The sequence below is a fragment of the Anomaloglossus baeobatrachus genome, chromosome 12 (genome assembly GCF_048569485.1).
Source record: "Anomaloglossus baeobatrachus isolate aAnoBae1 chromosome 12, aAnoBae1.hap1, whole genome shotgun sequence".
Taxonomy (NCBI): Eukaryota; Metazoa; Chordata; class Amphibia; order Anura; family Aromobatidae; genus Anomaloglossus; species Anomaloglossus baeobatrachus.
Window position 1 is genome coordinate 26159172 of NC_134364.1, and position 23092 is coordinate 26182263.

Below are 23092 nucleotides of genomic sequence, written 5' to 3' on the forward strand. Positions count from 1 at the left end.
AATATATCAAACGATGCCGGATGTGAGTCACTTACGACGTGACCCCGCCGACATATCGCCCGATATATCGTACCGTGTGACGCCGGCATTTGTCTGCAATCTGCTAGTTACCTTTTGCCTTTGCTCTTCAATGATCTATAGTCGCTTCTTGTAACTATGCCTCTTCTGCTTCTTGTTTATTGTCTTACTGACCACTTCAGTAAAGAATGGTGTTTATGTGTCCATAGTTCCTGAGTAGTGATGAGTGAACCCACAGATATCAGAAAATCGGCAGCTTCAACTGGCTTTAAAAAAAAAAAAAAACAAAAAAAACAAAAAAAAAAATTGTTCGGGCCTGGAATACCAGATTTCTGGCTGAACGTAGAAGGGGCTAAGGGGATTAGAGGAGGTGCCTTATACTTAAGAGTCACCCGCATGGTGGTAACGCTACTTCTAGGGTCGCTCATTACACTCACGCATACGCACTGCTTCCTGTTGTGAATGTTAATTATGTTTTGGCTGCTGGGAGGCTCCCTCTGGTGGCCAGGAATGGTTTGGACTTGGACCAGGTGTGTTGTACAATGGGCGTTTCCTTTGCCAACTCTCTGCTTATTTAAGTTCTGGTCTGATTGCAGGCTGTTGCCGGATGTCAGTTCTTTGTATCTCCAGCCTGCTTCATCCTGCTCTACACCACATCTATCCCAGATAAGTGCTTGCTCTTTATTTAATGTCTGGTTCTTTTGCTTATCTGGGTTTGTCATTTGCTGTGGTTGTTTTCAGTTTATTTGCATGCAGGGATTTTCCCCCTCAGTGGTTTGTTGGGGAACTCCCTGCAGTTCTGTATGGAGCATAGCTCCTTTGAGTCCATGTGTTTGTGGCTTGTTGAATTTGTTATGATTCTTGTTTTCTGTTCATTGGTATGACAAGGGCACCTGGTATAGGACGGAGTTCAGGTCGTGCGATCTGAGGGCCTTTTTGTACTATCAGGAAGTTGGTATTTTGCAGGGTTTTTCTCTGGCCACCATCAGTCCCTTTCCTGTCCTTTCCTATTTTAGTCAGCGGGTGCCTCAACTTTTGCTAATCCTATCATCTGTGTAGTGTGTTTTTCCTATATCACCGCAGTCTTTGAATGTGGGGGGCTTGCTATTCTAGTCTATTTTCTGAGGCAGAGAGTTATTCATCTTTCCTACCTTTGGGATAGCTAGTTCTCCGGCTGGGTTCGCGGTGCACAGTATGTTAGTTCACTCCTCGGCTACTTGTAGTTGTGATGTTAGTAAGGGGATGGCGGCCAGATTAGTTGCCAAGGCTCTTGTCACCTTTTTGCCAATGATTTGTGGTGATCTTCCATGGTTCCGGGTCATAACAGCTTCCCCTGCGCGCCAGCAGTCCTAACGTCTATGATTGGTTGTAGTCAGACCACGCACCCACCCTGAGTGACAGCATGTCTAACTGCTTGGAATCGCACACACTGTCTCTAGAGTGTAATAAATTAAAAAATTGGCATAGGGTCACCCATATTATGATACTCAGCACAGATGGTCGGGGGCTTCAGCCATGTGCCTATGTGTTTATCTTGGCTGTGTATCAAAATAAAAGGAATAGAAATCATACATACATACATACGTTATATAGTACAGACCAAAAGTTTGGACACACCTTCTCATTCAAAGAGTTTTCTTTATTTTCATGACTGAAAATTGTAGATTCACATTGAAGACATCAAAACTATGAATTAACACATGTGGAATGAAATACTTAACAAAAAAGTGTGAAACAACTGAAAATATATGTCTTATATTCTAGGTCATGGGTCCCCAATTCCAGTCCTCAAGGGCTGCCAATAGTGCATGTTTTCAGGATTTCCTTAGTATTGCACATGTGATAATTTAATCACCTGCACAGTTGATGATTCCAACACCCATGCAATGCTAAGGAAATCCTGAAAACATGCACTGTTGGCGGCCCTCGAGGACTGGAGTTGGCGAACCCTGTTCTAGGTTCTTCAAAGTAGCCACCTTTTGCTTTGATTACTGCTTTGCACACTCTTGCCATTCTCTTGATGAGCTTCAAGAGGTAGTCACCGGAAATGGTCTTCACTTCACAGGTGTGCTCTGTCAGGTTTAATAAGTGGGATTTCTTGCCTGAAAAATTGGGTTGAGACCATCAGTTGTGTTGTGCAGAAGTCTGGTGGATACACGGCTGATAGTCCTACTGAATAGACGGTTAGCCGCTTTGTTGCCATAATACAATGGCAAGAAAAAAATAATGGAAGTCAATGGGGAACTCTAGCATTTTTCCAGAAGATCTTCTGGAAAATTAATAGAGTTCCCCATTGACTTCCATTATGCTTGCTACACGAGTTGAGCCTGTCCGAGCTTCTGACTGCTCATTACAAGTACCGAGCATGGTAGTGCCCGCTCATCACTAATAATTACCTAGTGAAATTAATACATACTTTTACACAAACATCTCATGTAAAGGTGATTAGAAATCTGGATATACTGTATCCTAGTTTTCTTTTACAGAACGTTACAATACTTATCACCAAGGATAGGTGACCTTTATGTATTTGACCCTGGCAGAATGTATAAGTGTCTACGAACATTTTCTAAATCAATGTACTTCCTCTCCCAGCATCTGCCGACATCCTGTAATGTAACACAGTAGGTCGAAAGCAAAGATCTTGGGTTACAGTTAAGTGGTCCAACGTTTCGAGCACATTCATTATGCTTCATGGATAGCGATAAAAGAAAAAAAAAAAAAAAGACTTTGCAATTAAATATTTAACAATATCCATGAGAACTATGGTCATTAGTCTGATTATGATAGCCAGAGGATGGAGGAGCTGGGCTCAACCTACACCTCACGTTTTTTTTTTTCTTTGGATTAAAATTGAGGGGGGGGGGGGTTTGTCTTCGGCGACTTGACAAATCTCAATTTTTACTTTATTCCAATCACACCTCGATTTCTACAAGCTTCTTTGTTACCAGCCATTCCAGTTACACCAGACTACTCAGTCTCACAAAATATTGGCTTACGTTGATTGCGGTTCTTTTCTAACAAATCCATCAATAGAACACAGACTACAAGCACCAAAGCCTTTCCAAGACAAGGTGTACCACCTTATAATGCTCAAGTGATCCCGTATATTGCTGTAATAGGGCATCTGCTGGAATACATTCATTTTTTTTTGCAGTTGATACATTGGGGCTACTCATTTGTGGCTCCATCGGAACATCCATCTGAAGATAAGTTCTATCCAAATCTAATTTTTCTTATGATTGAGCCATTCACTATAATGAGGCAACTGGGGTTACTTTGGACACTAGTTATCCTCCATTCAGGCAACGTCTGACTTTTTTAGGCAAGTACAAAAGCATGGTTGACCCCGCTTTGATGCCTGTCTTAGTTTTTAGACAGGATACTATCTGAATGAACAATGGACCAAAGACTAGAGATGAGCAGACCCGTGGAAGATTGAGTCGGCGGGATCAACCTAATTTTAAATTAAGTTCAGTTTAGGACCTGAACCCCAATGGAAGTCACTAAATCGGGCAGTTCACCTCTCTACCCACTTGCAGTCAGCCATAAACCGATGCCTTCCGGGGGTAGTTGGACGGGTTTTTGTTTAAATTTTGGTGCACACTACATTCGATCATGCAGTTACCTCCAGTGCGCGCTGTTCAAACACTACAAGTGGCTTGCACTGGGCGTACCCAAGAAGAGGGATGCTAGTGTACCACCCCGCACTCAGCTGTAGCAGAGTCGCTCTGATCCGGGCTTGTCGGTGGGTGGCTCGAACGCCTCTGGACCCGAGGTCACTTCGCTCTGAAAGGGGCTGGCGCTTTGAAGGGGTTAGGTGGTTAGTTTGGTGGTCTCCACCTTTCTCCTGTACCTTGTACTGTAGCTTTGGGCTGCCTGTGCTTCAGCAACGGGAGCCTGTTTCCCAGTGTTGTATATGTCGGGAGAGCCCGTTTGCCCGCAGACGCTGGCCCGTGGGATCTCTCTGCCTATGCGGTGGCTTTCTATCCCCCTCGGTGGGCTGTTGTCTTCAGTCGGGACTTGGGTGGGAAAGGACCTAAAGTCTAGACCTCAATCAGTTAATTAACGTGGTCCACTGGTTTCTGGACCTTGCTTCAGGGTCTGAGTACCCCCCTTTGTGCTCTGGTTTCCAGTCGGTTCCCCAGTTCAGTACCGGCGGGCCACTACCCTGTCCCGGTCCCTTACGGTTCCACCGAGCAGTCTTCCTGGCTCCTACAGGCTGAGGCCACCCTCTGCCTCCTAGCCAGAGGTGACTGGGCTCCGACCCAGACATCTGTCAGACTTTACTCCTCTCCACTGAACTGCCACTAACTGACTGGTGTTTTCCTGCCTCAGGACCTGTGAACTCCTCGGTGGGTATGTCTAACCACCTGGGCACGCCCCCTGGTGTGTCCATCAAACCCTGAGGGAGGTGGCTAGGGTTTTAAGGGTGGCAGATGACACCTTTGTAGGGGACGGGTGTTATGCAAGGGCCTATCTGTGACTACCTGGCTAGTCCAGGGTGTCACACTAGCACAAGTGAATTTCATACATAAAAGCACCCAAACTCCATTTTTTCATAAACCCAACACCGAACCTCAGGTTCACTTATCTCTACCAAAATCAAAATAAATCATCAGCCTCATCAAGGTCTCCATCATGGGTTCAATTTGAATCCTATTTTTAAATAGCTTCAAAAGGAGAAACCCCAACAGAGTCATAAATATGTAATCCGAACATCGCCTTAAAGAATCTATTAAAAAAAAAAAAAAAAAAAGGCAAAATGCCTCAACATGCAGTCATTCACAAGGGTCCATTCACAACTCAGTGGCCATGGCTATGTGCATAAGATATACTGTAAAATGAAAGCATAATATATCACCAGCTACTATGAAGAGTTGTAGCGCCCCTGAACCCATCTGGGCACTACAAGGTACTGCATTTTGTCAAAGATGCAGGCCCTACCACCTGGGATCTGGAAGACCAGTGTCGGTAACAGCAAAACACACCAAAATCACAGTTTGTCCCCATCCCCAAGGGCTGGTGAGACTAGAGTTGGACCCAATGGATGGCCACCCAGGGGTGCAGCTGATCCAGTCCACTAGACGACAACCACGTGGGAGGGGACGGACAGTCAGACAGTAAGTGGAAGTGAGAGGAGACTGACATAACTGCACTGACAGGGAGTGGAGCAGTGACCTGAGGGCCCAGGCGTGTGGTTGCCTGTGGAGTACGGTGGAGTACTCCCGGAACCATAGCACCAATGAGGTACAGAGCCCTAGGTCAGGCAAACGCTCCAGGCAGACCTGATAAAATCCGCACAGTGAGGGGACCATCCAGGACCTCACTGACAGAAGTCTGGGGGCACCAGCAGTAACGGGAGAATCAGGAAACTGAACGGAACACCGACCCTACAGGGTTCACACTGCCCGCTGTACGGACCAGAGACAAATTACCAGGAGGGGACCCCCTGATGCTCCAAGCCACAGGGACCCACCAACTTGAGAAAAGGTTCAGGGGAAAGAAGTCACCAACCCGACACTGGGAATAAGGGAACCAGCGGTGAACACCAGTCTTCCTCTGGGTACTAGTTACCAACCTGCTGTGAGTTAAGAACCCAGTTACACTGCAAACCCTTGTGTGTGGCCTACCTTCTTTCTGCGCCTAACTCCATCCCCTACCCCCTGGGGTCCCGGCCTTACTTGCGGAGGGCCCAACATCCAGGCTGCCGTCAACATCCGCCCCAGCGAAGAGACTGTGCAGCGGCGGTTTTATCTCCATAACCGCAACCCGCAAGTGTGGTCACGACAAACTTTATTCAATATTCCCCTGTACATAAACCCCTTGTAAAGAGACCCCCAGGGTCACAGAACCAGGCAATGGCCACCCAGTGACGCGTACCAGTAGTACACCGCCCAGGACAGAGTACTCCATAGCCCTGGGGCAGTACAGAGTGCTTTAAGGGGCACAAGTAAAACTTCAAGATGACTTTTTAATAGTGCAGTCTAGATAGCCCTGGTTGAAGTACATGATATGATTTTGCCTTTAGCTTCAGAGAGGTGCACTGCGCATGAGTGGCAGTGCAGAAGATGGCTGTTCTTAATCTCTTCTGTGTTCGTAAGATCTCTTGCGCACGGTGCACCTCTCTGAAGCCGGGAAGTGTATACCTGGGGCTTCAGAGGTGCAACAATGTGAGTGAATGAAGCTGCACACATGAGCAAATTTGAAGAGTGTTGCCGATGATGCCGTCTCATTGCAAATCCCACCCAAAGGGATGACTAGTCTGTGGAAACAAATGCCCCATCAACTAGTCAAAAGGGCTCATTTGCATATCAAACGGACTTTAGAAATACTAAAAGTTCTATTTGTGTGTCCAGTGGAATAAAGGGACTGTTAGGCAGGGAATTTAGATAAACTGACAAGTGCTGGTGGTTTGGGGGGCACGGGGGACCTGTCAGGTTCCTTTTAACATTGGGTGCAGTATGTCATTACTCTTCTTAGGCTCTATACAAAGGATAAGGGGCTCTCTCAGACAACCCCTTAAGTCACATAGGCTTTACACATAGTTCAGTTTCATCACAAATCTTAAAACGACAGCCCAAATACCTGGCAGAGCTTCGCGATCCAGAGCCAAGGGAGGCATACGCTGCAGTGTTCACACAGAGCCAAACCTCCCAGGCACTGCAGACATTTTTTATATATACACAATCCTGCAATGGGAATTCTGCTTTGTAATTCCACGAGTTCAATCAAATCCTTACACTTGACTGCTTATACTCATTAACATCTTTTAGTCACCCTTCACTAATTGGCTTTGAACTCCGTCACATGTTTCAAGAGTTACTCAATGAAAGGTTTGCATAAAACATTAACAATGGTAAAATAGGAGATGGGTTTCTGCCAAACATTTACCAAGGATCTGGCGGAAAAGGCTTTGGGTTTTTTTTTTTTTTACAAAGAGAAAATTCCAGCAATAAGAAACACCATGAACATATTTTACTTCTATGAATCGGCAGCCATAAGGTTACTTCAATCACGATTAATGCAGATGCAGAATGCTGCATAGCATAAGAGCCTTTAATGCCGGTAATCAAAAAATAAAAATTTAGTAGAAAGGGTGTGACCTGACAAAAAAATTGCAACACAACTTAGAAGGAATCGTTAGCGGATCACTTAATTCTCCTTTATAACCCAACAGTCAAATGCCAATCCAATAAAAATATTCCCCTAAGTGAAACAACAATGCAAATCATTCATAGTCAAGGTTATGAAAAGTCATCCAATACGTTACATGTAGTGGACTGGAATTTACATTTACTTGACTATATTATAGTAATTTAAGAGTAGGAGACACCGCTACTAACCTGGAGGACGAAGATCAAGCTGCAAGTTATGCGATTTTCCATTTCCTTTTGGCTTCTGCCTGAAATCATCCGTAAAGCAGGAGTCAGGCCCTAGATTAGTTAGACTGGATGCTTTGGTTTTACCCCCCAGTCTGGGGAGCAATGATGGCTCTTTAAAAAATTCACATATAGGCCAATGCATTTCCCTCCCCCATGTTTTAGTATCATCCTTCGTAGGCAAAGGGAGAAGTCGATGATGAAGCTGAGGACTGGATAGTGGTGAGGAAAATGGAAATGAGCCAGGAGACACCTCTTTATTGACATTGTTACTTGATGGGAAGGACTGACGGAGCATAGCACAGTCTACAGGAGGGGTTGTGACGGGTTTCTCCACTTTGTTCGTTTGATTCACCGGCAGTGAACTTGTCACCGGTTTTGCCAGGCTTGGGCAGACCGTGTCATGCCCTACTTTGTGATCAAGCTGTCCTACTCCTGACCAATATTCTGTCTCCTCCATGGTATCACTTTTAAGAACTCTTAGGAGGCTCTTGTTAACAACCCCATGTAATTTTAAATCAGATGGTTTCTCCGAATTTTCTGCTTTGCCCTTTTCATTTAGATTAATTACATGAACTTTAGAAATTTCATCAGCCACAGCAGGGTTGACAGCCATCACGTTCTCACATCTGCCTTCCTTAGAAGAGGACGCTTCTTCTGTGAAGTTATAGGTAGTCACCACTTTTTGCACACAAGGACCATGATCTTGGACTTTGGCTACAACAGTCCTCATATCTTTCTCCCAGCTGGATTGATCACTGTCAATATATTCCAGAGTGTCTTTGTTTAATAAATCGCTGTGAGCTGCAGCATCCGTCTGCTGCCCATGCACCATCCTGAGAACATCTTGGAAATCCCCCACAGAGCCGCCATTATTAGAAATTAAGGAGAAGTTACCAAAAACATCATTGTCATACAAAGATTGTGAACTGCCAGCCGACGATCCAGGGCCAAGATTCCCTGAACCCTCACTGGGTCTAGCATGGGTGCTCTTCACGGAAAGTCCAGCCATAAAAACATCTCTGTTCTCTACGGATTGGAGTCTTGGACGTAACAAGTTATCAAAGGATTCTGCCAAAGAGACCTTTATCGATGGGGTCTTTTCTCTAACTGTAGCCGTTCCTGCTTCAGATGTGCCTTTCCACTTAATTTTTTTGTTCACAAAATCCTCTATGCTTTCTTTTCTTCGACTAAACCTCCTTGCTTTTTTTCCTTTGGATGAGATGGCCTTTTTTTCCACCGAGGCAGTCAAAGACTCTTGGAAATCAAAAGGGATAGAGGATTCATCAAGAAACGAAGATGCTCCAGCCAGGTCCTGAAATTTGCCATCCTGATTGCCCATTTTAGATCCTTGGGTTTTGGATGAGTTTAAAAGATCAACCAGCAATTTATCCTTAGCAGCAGTGAGCTTGTAAAGCTCGGTGAGCACGTCCCGAGTACTTAATTTCCGTAAGGCCTCTGTAAAGCTTGCATAAGGTGGATCCCTGTGCTGTGCACGCTCTGTCTCCTCCCTGACTTGAGAACAGTTTTCGAAGCATGCTCCAGTCTTGTCTCGAGTTACACAGCATCTGTATGTGAATCCCCTGACATTACCTCCAGGAAGATGGAAGCTGACGTAACAGAGCTCCATAATGGGGTTGTGCAATTGGAGGATGGAGCTCCTGCTCTCCATTTTACGCCTCTAAGTAGTCCAAAATTTAAATAATATTCTCAGTGTTCTCTCTGCTTCATGACACGGCATGTGATACCCAGGCGGAGAATCATCTGACCAACATCCACAATAACGTATCCTGTTAGAACAAGATAAAAAAAAAAAAAAAAAACTGTCAGATGCATGTACCCAACATGAGTCATTCAAGGTTTCTCGCATTAACTATATTCGGAACCTTAAGCTTTTTAATTGGCAATAAAATTAAAATCAATGGCTAGAGCTGATGAATGATGATGAACCATTAATATACATTTTAGATTTTAATAAAAATGGCAAAAAATATAGGAACCCCCCCCGCCCCAAGCTAAACGAGTGCATAACATGCAAAAATCAGCACCACCACGTCAAAACCAATTACAAGAATATAGCATAAAACCATTAAATAGATTGTATTTTTTTTTATTATGCCATTTATTCCATGGCGCTTTATATGTGAAAAGGGGTATACACAGTAGGGACAAGTTCAATAATCATGAAGAATACAAAGCACAGACTGGTACAGGAGGAAAAAGGACCCTGTCCCTTAGGGCTCACGCTCTACAATGTCCCCTATCCTAGTAGGTGCCACCATATTTGCAGTTAGCTTTACAAATTCTATAGAACCTAATTTTACAAAAATGCAACATATTCTGCAGTGGATTACAACAAAACTACCAAAAAATACAACATTAAAAGAAATTAAACAAGCAATGAAAGGAGTTACAATCTTAATCTAACTAAAAGGACATATTTAGCCTTAATTTTGGAGGATAAAAAAACAAAAAAAAAAAAAACAAAAACGAAGAACACTACGGGAATATCATCCATTTATCCACACAGAGTCGCATAGTCGCATCAGGAGAGCTGATTTTTTTTATTTTTTTTTTTAGCCCTGTTGGGGTTTACGATAGTTACGTAAATTGAAGGGAAAAAAAAAACAAAAACAAACCTAGGTCCATCTAGTTCAACCTTCGTCCAACAATTATTATTTTGTCACTAACTCTTTTATAACCGACAATATGAATGATTTATTACATTTATTAATATCAATGAATCATTTATAACCGACATGAATATCTCGCTAACTGCTCGTTACCATAATTTAGTAGGTTTAACTGTTGCGCTATGTACAGAAAAAAAAATGCAAAATTCCAAACTTTGCAATATCACGATATGAATAGACACTTTTCTCACTGGACAAGTATAAAAATGCAAAACGAAAGCAAATGAGAGGCAAACGCTCAAGAAATAGGCATATTAACCCTTTCAGAGACGCGAACAATCTCAGCAGTTCCTAGGGACTTACAGGAAAATCACATTCCGAGCAAAGCAGACATCACAAATCCATCCTGACTCACCATTCCTGACAGGGAGCGAGTACTACAGGACATTAATCCAGCGCATTCTCCTGCCCTTACCAGTCAGGAGGACACCAACATACGAGAGCAACCCAGAAGATGTAACTACATAGGGTGGGGTATCTGTAAGAACAGGCAGTAATTCATAAGGAAGAAGACTTCCATCTCCAGGGCGAGACGGCGCAGTAAGGAGCAGAGATACATTTACACAACTGAGACCGTCGTCATGAGATTGAAATCAGCAACATCAGGATGAAATGAGGACGCTGCCTTGTTCTAGGTGGTTTATTCCCCAGACGCAGGGGGCATTAAGCATCAGCAGGCGGATCCCAAATCTCTAATTACATTAAAGCCCAGCAAATAAAATGTACCTTGCCAGTAATTATATTAATCGCTTCTGTCAAGACTCTGGTCAAAGTCTTGATTTGATTCTCTGCAGAACGACCAAACGCCCACGAGAAGTTAAATGAATCAGTCTACTGCTGCCCTCCTCTGCCAAGACTCCGGCAAAGTCTGACGCAGCAGGTTGCCCATGTCTGGCTCTCATATATAGAGAGCCAGAGAGATGAAAGTGTGGATGAATACAATAGTTTGATTTATAGACTGTATCCAATTAAAGCAATACTTAGCAGCCAAGTGCTAGTGCCAGCAATACAAAGTATATCATACTCTCCTCTATACCGCCATAATAACCCACACAGTGCTTTACTGTCTCCCATTGAAGCCCCTCAATCTACAGTAGATCACAAAAGTGAGTACACCCCTCACATTTTTGTAAATATTTTATTGCATCTTTTCATGGGATAACACTAAATATATACACACTGATACAAATGTACAGTAGTGTACAGCTTTTAGAACAGTAAATGTAGTGCCCTCTAAACTCTCACAACCATTAAATGTCAAGACCGCTGCCAACAGAAGGGAGTATCCCCCAAGTGAAAACGGCCAAATTGTGCTTAAAAATACTAATTTGGCCTCAGTACTTGAAATGTTGAGTGGATACTACAATGCTCGAATGCTCTTTAGTCTTTACTCTAGTTAAGCAGGTCAGATGCAGTGGGCTGCCATTAACTCCCTCATTACCTAGATTGCCATCGGACCAGGGAAACAAGGAAAAGCAGTGTAAAGCGCCGGGCTTGTCACATCTAATAGATGCGACAATCTTGGGCGGCTGCAGCTTGCTATTTTCAGGCTGGGTGTGAAGAGGGGGGGGGGGGGGGGGGGGGGAGTCCAATAAGCATGTGCCTCCCCAGTCTGAGAATACCAGCCCCCAGCTGTTGGGATTTATATTGGCTGAGTATCAAAATTCGGAGGAGAACATAGTTTTTAATTATTTAAAATAATTTAACAAAATAAAAAACCAAACTATATGTAGTTCCTAATTTTGATACAGAGAAAAAATAAGCAAAGGGCTGGGGGCTGCAGCCTGGAGCCGTGGGCTCTCTCTCTGCTGGGTATCAATGTGGGGAGACCCTACGCCAATGTTTTGTTTTTTCTTTTACCATGAAACTGACCCGCAGAAGCTGTCGCAGAGGCTGGGGACACGTCTGACTGCAACCAATCACAGATGCCAGGACGATCGGTGGGCAGGGAATGCAGTGCATATGCGATGAGCCTAATGCGCAGCACAGGAAGTGAATGTGTGGCGCCCCAGGATCTAGTTGCCACAACGGCATCGCCACTCCAAAGGGTTAATGCTGAGCCTGGAGGTAATTGGGGAGGTCCATTGGCCAGTAAGTACCAACATCCAACGCCGTTCCCATCTCAGGCCAGCAGAGGGAGCTCTAAATCTGGAGTTCCAGGGAGCACTTCCTTAAGTCTGACCTGAGGGAGGAGTTAGTGTTCAGTCTGTTAGGGAAGTTTGGAGAGAGAGAGGACGTGGAGTAGTGCAGTCTTGTGAGCTGGGGATGGAGCTAGGTTAGCTCAAACCAGGAAAGCAAGAGCTGTAAAGAGGCACAGAAGAAGAAGATTTAGACATCGGAGTCTGTGGTTGCCAGGGTGTAAAACCCTTTCCTGGTAGCCGAATCCGAAGGGCAGGAGGACTGCAAGTTTCCTGGCCCCCAAAACCATTCGAAGGTACAGCTGCATCACCAGGGCCCGGTGTGGATCCCCGCAGGGGGGCATCAGAGAGGGCCTGCGCAACCTATCCTAGGAGAAAAGGACGAACCACCGGTCCCAGCAACAAGAGGGCCATTGTTAAATTCAAAGTGCAGGGTCCTGTAGAAGTGAAGGAAGAACAGGTAGTAGGCCTCAATACTCGACTGGCCAAGAAGATCACCCCAGTTACTTCCAGGCCGACCGGATCCCCTCTACCACCTGTGACGGTCTCCAAGGACTTGACTGTTTTGCCAAGTAAAAGAAAAGAAGGTAAAAAGACTACTGTTTGTGTCTGTTTTTTTCTTTCACTACCTTGTCGGCCCTGCACCGTATCATTCACACAAAACTGTCATAGACTCTTACAAGCACCAACGGTTGCCCCGGGGTCCAGCTCCACCTGTGGGGAGCAGGACCATCCAAGCTGCCATTCCACCAGCCCAGGAGGCCCCATACAGCAGCGGCGGCTTAATAGCCGCAAACCACAGGTGGCGTCACGAATAACCTAAAAACTTTATTATTAATCACCACCCCCACTGAAGCCATATTAGTTGACCCCGCCAGGGTCACGGAGTCGGGCCCCACCACCACCGACGACCCCCGGACTAGTCCGGCCCGCCACCGGGTGTCCCAAAGCCCTGGGGTGGGCGAGTCAAATGTGTAACCTGGAAGCACTGTACCGCCATGACAGAACCTCTGTAAGCACACGTGCTTCATTTTTATTTTCTTTAGGCTTTTTTTTTTTTTTTTTAATTTATTAATTTCTCAAGTGCTGGATCCAAATCAAACACCTGGAATCCTGGGCCTGGCACTCTGGTACCTTCGAAACCGCGCAGATCCGGACGTTTACAGTCTGGGTACGCTCATCACTATTAATAAACGAATACGCTTTCAGTGGAAAATTTCCATTTTGACGAGTATGTCAATGATTTGTCAAAGCCAAACACCAGGGAGTATTAAAAACAGTAGCTTTAAAGAATGACCCCCCCCCTCAAAAAAATAAATAAATAACAAACAAACAAACAAACAAACAAACAAACAAACAAACAAACAAACAAACAAACAAACAAACAAACAAAACAATCTACATAAAAAGGTTCAGAAATTCTGCAGCATCCATTACTCACCAAATTTTCATCGTGGGCAGAGAGCCTAAGGCTAGGGTTAGATGGTGCAATGCTCGCCGGTACTGAGGAAAGGAGTAGTAGGAGTGGACCCACTGGATCACATGGAGAACCCGGTGTTGCTCTGATGTGGGATGGGCTTGACTAAGCGGCCACCGAATTAGATGTCAGATGTTACTCCAAGGGCAACGTCCGGGACTATGACATCTGACTCCCAGTACAAGTTGTGTAGGGATTGACTCTGGGGAAGGTGGGTTCAGCCAGGATGGCTGAGGCAGACCAGTACTATAGGCACAACAGGGACAAACCGGTATGGGAAGGCAGACACAGGTATACGTAATGGGAAAGCATGACACCTGACAACTAGCTAGCTGATGGGTAAACTGACTAAAGGCATTGCGCAGTCACCTCCCCTATTGGCAGGATGTCTTAAGTATAATGTAAAATTATAAAAATGAAAATTGAGCGGTGCATTTATATTCAGCCTCCTGCATACCTCTAAATAATATCCTGAGTTACAAATTTCCTCTAGAAGTCACCTAATTAAGAAATGTAACCAGTGCGTAATTTGTTATCAGTATAACTACAGCTGTTCTGTGAAGGCCTCGGAGGTTTGTTTGAGAACATTACGGATCAAACAACATGAAAAGACAAAAAAACCCCACATCAAACAGGTCAAGGATTAATTTGTGGAGAAAGAGTAAAGCAGGGTTAGGCTATTAATATCCAAATAAATATAAAACAGTACAGACTCTTAAAATCTCATGGAGCACTGTTCAATTCATGGTCCAAAAATGAAAGGAGTATGGCACAACTGCAAATCTACCAAAACCTGGCTGTCCATCTAACCTGACATCCCAAGCAAGAAAAGCAGTAATCCGAAAAGCAGGCAAGAGGCCCATGACCACTCAGGAGAAGCTGCAGAGAGCCACAGCTCAGGAGGGAGAATCTGCCAACAGGACAACGATTAGTCATATATGCAAAAAAATCTAGCCTTTATGGAAGAGCTCTGAAATCAAGCAATAAGTAGTGCAATTTGCAAAAATCCATGTAGGGGTAACGGTAAGCATTTGGAAGAAGATGCTCCAGTCAAAAGAGACCAATGTAGGACTTTGAGCTAAATGCAAAATGCTATGTGTGGCAGAAACCCAACACTTCATATAACCCTGAAAAACCCATTCCCTGCATCACACATGGTGGTAGCAGCATCATGCTGTGGGGAGGCTTTTTTCAGCAGAGACAGGGAAGCTGGTCAGAGTTGAGGGGGAAGATTGATGGAGCTAAATTTAGTGCAATCCTGGAGGAAAACCTGTTACAGGCCGCAAAAGTCATGAAACTCGGGCATAGGTTCACCTTCCAGTAGAATAATGACTCTTAACATCTTGCCGAGCTACAATGGATTGTTTAGATCAGTGTTTCTTAACTCCAGTCCTCAAGGCATATCAACAGGTCTTATTTTCAGGATTTCCACAGGTGCTGAGTTTTCAAGATTTCATAACTATTGCACAGGGAATCTGTGCAATATTAACGGAAATCCTGAAAACATGATCTGTTGGTGGGCCTTGATGACTAGTGTTGAGGAATACTGGTTAGGGCACAACATGTTTGTGTGTTAATGGCCCAGTCATAGACCAGGCTTAAAATTCTATTGAGAATCTGTGGCAAGACTTAACATTCACAGACCCCTCCATCCAATCTCACGGATCTAGAGTTATTTTGAAAAGAATGGACAAAAATATCAGCCTCTAGATCTGCAAAGATGGTAGAGACTTATCCCAAAAGATTTGCGAAGAGAGGTTCTACAAAGTATTGACTCAGGGGGGCTTAATACAAATGCACATCCCAATTTTCAGATTTATAGAGATATTTTTAAAATATTTAGAAAACCATGAAACAATTCCTTTACACTTCACAAATATTTGGTACTTCGTTTTGGGGTATCATATAAAGACGATACAAAATAAATTTAAATTTATGGGTGTAATGTGAAAAAGTGAATAATTTTTCAAGGCACTGTGAATAAGTTTATTTTGTAATGGGTCTCTATTTCCTATGAAGGTGTACAATTCCTTTACAGTAGTTTAGTCACATGATGGCATAAAGACATTAGGAAGACCACTATTGGTTTAGTTTTTTGATGAATCTAAAAGGGGGAAAAAAAATAAACCCAAAGACAGGAGGCAATGAAAAGTGGTAGGAATACTTTTGGGTCACTATTTAGAAGTGAAATTAGAACAGGGTTCTACAACCATAGTGGTTAAAAATGACCAAAACAAGAAGGGTTAAAGAGTTTGTGTAGATAAAAATATGATTCAGTGGAAAAAAAAAAAATATACATAAAAAAGTGGCAGCGAGAGAAAAAGAGCGCGAGAGAGAGAGCGCGAGAAAAAGAGCGCGAGAGAGAGAGCGCGAGAGAGAGAGCGCGAGAGAGAGAGCGCGAGAGAGAGAGCGCGAGAGAGAGAGCGCGAGAGAGAGAGCGCGAGAGAGAGAGCGCGAGAGAGAGAGCGCGAGAGAGAGAGCGCGAGAGAGAGAGCGCGAGAGAGAGAGCGCGAGAGAGAGAGCGCGAGAGAGAGAGCGCGAGAGAGAGAGCGCGAGAGAGAGAGCGCGAGAGAGAGAGCGCGAGAGAGAGAGCGCGAGAGAGAGAGCGCGAGAGAGAGAGCGCGAGAGAGAGAGCGCGAGAGAGAGAGCGCGAGAGAGAGAGCGCGAGAGAGAGAGCGCGAGAGAGAGAGCGCGAGAGAGAGAGCGCGAGAGAGAGAGCGCGAGAGAGAGAGCGCGAGAGAGAGAGCGCGAGAGAGAGAGCGCGAGAGAGAGAGCGCGAGAGAGAGAGCGCGAGAGAGAGAGCGCGAGAGAGAGAGCGCGAGAGAGAGAGCGCGAGAGAGAGAGCGCGAGAGAGAGAGCGCGAGAGAGAGAGCGCGAGAGAGAGAGCGCGAGAGAGAGAGCGCGAGAGAGAGAGCGCGAGAGAGAGAGCGCGAGAGAGAGCGCGAGAGAGAGCGCGAGAGAGAGCGCGAGAGAGAGCGCGAGAGAGAGCGCGAGAGAGAGCGCGAGAGAGAGCGCGAGAGAGAGCGCGAGAGAGAGCGCGAGAGAGAGCGCGAGAGAGAGCGCGAGAGAGAGCGCGAGAGAGAGCGCGAGAGAGAGCGCGAGAGAGAGCGCGAGAGAGAGCGCGAGAGAGAGCGCGAGAGAGAGCGCGAGAGAGAGCGCGCGAGAGAGAGCGCGCGAGAGAGCGCGCGAGAGAGAGCGCGAGAGAGAGCGCGCGAGAGAGAGCGCGCGAGAGAGAGCGCGAGAGAGAGCGCGAGAGAGAGCGCGAGAGAGAGCGCGAGAGAGAGCGCGAGAGAGAGCGCGAGAGAGAGCGCGAGAGAGAGAGCGCGAGAGAGAGAGCGCGAGAGAGAGAGCGCGAGAGAGAGAGCGCGAGAGAGAGAGCGCGAGAGAGAGAGCGAGAGAGAGAGCGCGAGAGAGAGAGCGCGAGAGAGAGAGCGCGAGAGAGAGAGCGCGAGAGAGAGCGCGAGAGAGCGCGCGAGAGAGCGCAGTGGAGGAGGCAGAGAGCGGTGGCTCCCAAGAGTAGCTGTCTAGGTTGCAGACTGGTCTGGGTCTAGAGGAGTCTGACCCCCCTGTCGCAGGGGATTGAGGAAAGGTGCCTGGACCTGTTAAAGAGAACGGTCAGCAGCCTGGTCCTATCACCGGTCCAGAACCGAGGGCATGGCGGAGTACATGGACCCTAGGTCTGGGAGAAGCCTCAGGCAACCCGGCAATTAACCTGCGGAGGACGGAGCATTCATGGACTGTTCCCACTAGATCCAGAATCGGGGCACTAGCGCAGCGAGGGGGATAGGACCTTCCATATAAGCAGCATACTAAAATCCCAAGCATGAGCCTTGAAAGCAGGCTCCCACACTTAGCCATAGTGGGGAGCGGGGCCCGGCATGTTCCAGACTACTGGGCCACTATGGTGAATTTAAACTTTGTGCCAGGAGGCAGGTCACGGACCATCAGGCAGCACTGCAGGGGACAGGACCAGGATGAGCTCCCCTTGAACGGCAGCAGCACCCAGAGACTGTTTACCCGGTTGTTAGTGTCTGCTTACTGGCTGAGTGAGTACATAAGTGATCTCCCCGTCACAGCACCTCGTATCATCATCATCCAGAGTCCGGCAGCATACCCCTACCCGTGGAGGGTAGCTACACCTTGCTGCCCCATTCCATGACCCTGCATACTCCCAATGGCAGCGGCGGTACTCCCAGTTACCGCACACCACGGGTGGTGTCACGAACTATAACACCCCTATAAATATCCCCTTTAGAGAGTGTAACCCCTAAGCCCCGGGTCCGGAGACTCTTGAGCCACGACCAGACACTACTCACAGATCCGAGCGGTGAAATCCGCTGCTGGTGCGGCACAGATTTTATTAGAGAAATTAAAAAGGACAAGATTTAAAAAAACAAAACAAAAAAAAACCACAACAATAGAGAGTAAAGGACAACAGAAAACAGCAGGAGAAGGGATTAAAATTGCAACAGCACAAACTCAAAAGTAGCCCTATATGTTATGATCCGGAACCATGGAAGACCACCATAAATCATTGGTAAAAGGTGACAAGAGCATTGCCAACTAATCTGGCCCCCTTACTAACCATCCACACTAGAAGTAGCCGAGGGGTGAACTAACATCCTGTGCACCGCAAACCCAGCCGGAGAACTAGCTATCCTAAAGGAAGGAAGGAAGAATGGATGAATAACTCTCTGCCTCAGAAAATAGATAAAGAATAGCAAGCCCCCCACATTCAAAGACTGCAGTGATATAGGAAAAACACAATATACAGATAGATGATAGGATTAGGAAAAGGTGAGGCCCTACTGACTAAATAGGACAGGATAGGAAAGGGACTGATTGTGGCCAGAGAAAAACCCATCAAAAATCCAAAAACCTGATAGTACAAAAAGCCCTCAGATCGCTAGATCTGAACTCAGTCCTATACCAGGCGCTCTTGTCATACCAATGAACAGAAAGCAGGAACAATTACAAATTCAAGAAAACAACATAACACATGGACTTATAGGAGCAATACTCCAAACATAGCTGCAGGGAGCGTCCCAGCTAAGCAACTGAGAGGAAAGATCCCTGCATGCAAATAAACTGAAAACAACCACAGCAAATGACAAACTCAGATAAGAGCAAAAAGAACCAAACAACAAATAAAAAGCACTTATCTGGGGTAGATGTGGTCTGGAGCAGGATGAAGCAGGCTGGTGAACAAAGAACAACGGACATCCGGCATAGCCTGCCAGCAGACCAAGGTTTAAATAAGCAGAGAGTTAGCAATGGAAACGCCCATTGCTCAACACACCTGGTCTCTGTCCAAACCATTCCTGGCCACAAGAGGGAGCCCCACAGCAGCAAAAGCATAACTGACATTCACAACACCTATATCTCTAAAGCCCCCGTCACATTTAACGACTTACCAGCGATCCTGAAAACGATGCGACCTGATAAGAATCGCTGGTGAGATGCCACAGTCACATCTTACCAACGACGCAGTAACGATCAGCGACCTGTATAACGATCTCGGCGGGGGGGGGGGGGGGGGGGGAATGCGTTGGGACTGTGTTAGGAGGTCGTTGGTAGGTGTCAAACACAGCGATGCGTCCTGCCCAGCAAGACATCGCCTTTGAAGAAAATGGTCCCAACCATTCAGCTATGACTAGCGATCTCACAGCAGGGGCCTGATCACTGGTAGGTGTCACACATAATGTGATGTGATCGCTGCTGCATCACGAAAACAGTGACGTAGCAACGATCTCGTGTGGGACGGGGCCTTAACACCAGGGGGTAGACTAAGTCAATTACATATGTAAATCAAATGACCCGAAGACATAGGATGATGGTAGAGTGTGATAATAAAGTGATATAATGCTATCAAAGAAGTGTCAGTAAATGAATCAATAAAAAGTTAAAACATACCAAGTGGCATCTCCTCCTGCCAGTACCGGCGCTAAGTTCCCTACGCGCGTTTTGGTTAGAGACTCTCAGGGGGCGTAGCCAAGTATAGTGGTTACATGAGTAATTGTTTTATTAAATACATAAAGTTTTACTACTTAAAAAAGAAAAAAAACAAAAAAACAAAAACAAAAACTACTTTGGAGAACAATAACTATTCATTAACTTGAAATGACTCATTGTAATTCCACATTAATTTTTCACTGCTTTGTAGATTAATCCGCTTTATTATTTTGATAAGCGGAGCTTAATATATTTCCTAAGAACAAAGTCTAGCAAATAAAGCTGTACTTTCTATTTGCCACAAAAAAATGTCATCCAATTGATCTCTTGACCCAGAAAGATTTACGGATTCATGGAAAAAAATAAAAAAAATAAATAAATAAATAAATAAATAAATAAATAAATAATGGCGTAATTTTTGCCCTCATAACGCCAACTATTGCAGAGACTAGGATTTTGGGCAATTACTTATACAATTTCTATTATTTTGCATGGCTTCTCAGTTTACGAAGACTATTGCCAAAATCCTTATGGCCAGTGCATGAGCAAAAGCCTAGGGTGAATTAATAAAAACAATAACAATATTTTGTTGGAGTGGGGGGAAAAAAAAAAAAAAAAAAAAAAATTATGTGGCCTGATGCTATGCAACAACCGTAATGATGAGGTTTTTCCACCAAGGACAGAAGATGAAGTTTGTTTGCCCGGCTTTGCTTTCCGTGATCCATGAACCCATCAACCCCCCTCATGTAATAACTTTGTATCCGAGGAGATGGGATTCCTGCCAAGTTTCTTGCCACCCAATAACAGAGGATTGGACCAACGTTCTTTTCAAGTGGCCCTACAGTAGTCATATTGGCTTCCTTTCTGGCACGTACGCACTTGATTGAAAATTTGGGATTGATGGCAGGGATTGTAGATTGGTCCATTAGAGAATTGATGACTTCTGCTGTAGTGATATTGACATAAAACCTGAAAGCAGCTGAATGACTCAGACTACGTAACTTGCAATAAATAATGGCTTGTGCAGACGGCAATCGTTTTGTTCGTCAAAAAAAAATAAATCTGATTTTAGGGTTTCTGCTTAATTTTTCAACAGTGTTTTACTCATGTGAAAAATAACTGCAATGCTTCTTCTGACCATTGCAAAGTTAAAAACAGCCAGCACACAGAAGGCTTCCGTGACAGTACCATTGATTATAATGGGGCAAGTTCTGTGAAAGTCAAAGATAGGACAAGTACGTGAAAAACGAACATCTGAATGAGGCCTAAAGGGCCATTTACCCTGCAGGGTAATTGTAAACAAGCGTCATTAAAAACTCATTTCCCAATTATCTTGACGTGTAAACAGGTTGCCAAAATGCTCTTTTGCAGCAAAAAAAAAAAAAAAAAAACCCGGGATTTCATCTTGTGTAAACAGGAATCAATGTCGAGAACTATGGCGGCCGATGCGCACTGAGCGATCCACTATAGATGGCTTAGTTTGATTTGTTTGATTTGGTCTACCTGTGCAAAACAAACTATAACAAGACCGCCAATTGGGAAAAGTTGATCATACTGATTAAGTTCCATTAACATGGACCAACAAAGGGAATCAGTCAGAATTTTTTTGCTTTTTCCCCCATGTTATATCAAGACCGCATGCTGCAAGGGTTAACAGAATTAAGGGATGCCTGTCTTGTCAAGGTCTGATCTGTTTATTTGCAGATTAAGCAGCAGAGCCCTTATTATTCCTGGACTACAAAGTAAAGCACACGGTAGTCCGACACGCCCCCTCCTCTGTTTGTACAATGAGTGCCTGGTGTGGGCGGGGGAAGCTTTCTCAGCTCTGTTGTATTGCTACATTTAAAAATTCTGATTGTATTAGAGCGGCTGCACCAAGAAAGCTAAGGAATACATCATAGAATTCAAGATCTCTTTGCCTATATCATACTGTTCTCAGATGAGGTAGCAAAAACCTGCTGACAAATTCCCTTTAAACAGTCCAACTTACAATATATATTGCTCTGCATCTCAACATTTCCTTATCTAAACTATACTGGAACATATACTTCAGACAGCCGTCAGCCAAGAGTGGATTAAGCTGCTGCTGACACTTCTGATGGCAGAAGATATCCCCTGAGAGCAAAAAGGATCCTGCAAGTTGAAATCCAACTGCCCAACCCTTCACTCCCCCAGAGATTTGCTGTCTGCAGTCAGGAGGTCCCCGTACAAATTAGAGGTTAATGTCACCATCAACATAATACATATGGCCAAGCTAATACAGGAAAGTCAAATAAAATAAAAAAAAACAAAAAAACAAACGATCAAAGTACAAGGTATAGTAATTCTATAACCTGTATCTCCTGATACAGACGGGTCAAGTGCTGAACCCATTACACAAATTAAAACACCATTGCAAAAGTGGCATTAACATGGTTTTTCTTACTACTCCAACTAGAGGTTAAAATTGTAGACAAATACTTCTATTTCTTCCTAATACAGTATAAGACCCTGTACGCACTTACCCTTTTTTCCCGCGGATTTCCTGCGGTTTTGCTTCATGTTTCGCTGCAGAAAAGGTTTATAACATCTCTCCAGTGAATCACCAGCAAAACCTATGGAAAAAAAAAAAATGCTGTGCGCACTATGCGGAATTTGACAGCTGCATGTTTTGCTGCGGGATTCCCGCAGCAAAAACAATGTCACTTCTTTTCCGCACGTCGCTGCGGAATTTCACTCCATTGACTGCAATGTAATCGTTAAGTCCCGCAGGGAATAACGCAGGCAACAAATTGTGCAGTTCATTGCGTTTTCCTGCGTTATCCCCTCCGGTATTTCACGGTTTACCTGCGGTAATGTACATCGCTCCCTGCGGTTTGCAGTGAAGTGATGTCATTATGACAGGAAGAGGAAGTGAAGCAGAGAGTAAACACACACACATCACAGACACAGACATAAAATACACATACAAATCAAGCGGAAATATAGAAGAAAAAAATAAAAAACACAAAAACACGTGGGCTCCGCCGTATTTTTACTGTCCAGCCGAGGTAAGCACACAGCGGCGGCCCGGTATTCTCAGGTTAGGGAGGGCGAGGGGCAGGGTTAATGTCCCCCGCCTCCCTCCCACCTCCCGCAGCCGAGAATATCAGCCACAGCTGCCCCGGGACTGTCGCATGCATTATACGGCAGTACCGGAGTGTCCCCAGCTCTTCTAGATGCCGTGATGCGGTGGCGATCCAGGTAATAAGGAGTTAATGGCGGCGGATCGCCACCACTAAGTCCAGGCTTGATCATGGCAGCGTCTGTGACAGCTGACATGATCAACCCGTAAGTGAAAAAACACACACACACACACACACACACACACACACACACACACACACACACAAAAATCCTTTATTTTAAATAAAACACAAAAAAGCTCCTGGTTCACCCGTTTATTAAACCCCC

The 23092-nt window shown here is 45.0% G+C and overlaps 1 protein-coding gene across 4 annotated transcripts in view; it reads right to left on the reverse strand.

The window, feature by feature from the left end:
- FMN1 (formin 1) overlaps positions 1 to 23092 on the reverse strand; it is a 367097-nt gene that overhangs the window by 288724 nt on the left and 55281 nt on the right. Inside the window, exons 1-2 of one of the 4 annotated variants that reach the window (XM_075330789.1) lie at positions 10820 to 10909; positions 7365 to 9190 (exon numbers count right to left, since the gene is read on the reverse strand). In XM_075330789.1, the coding sequence (XP_075186904.1) occupies positions 7365 to 9072 (1708 nt within the window). In that variant the 5' untranslated portion in view covers positions 9073 to 9190; positions 10820 to 10909. Of the gene's footprint in view, positions 1 to 7364; positions 9191 to 10448; positions 10648 to 10819; positions 10910 to 23092 lie in introns of those variants that run through there. The other 3 variants (XM_075330790.1, XM_075330788.1, XM_075330787.1) reach the window with 3 other exon arrangements.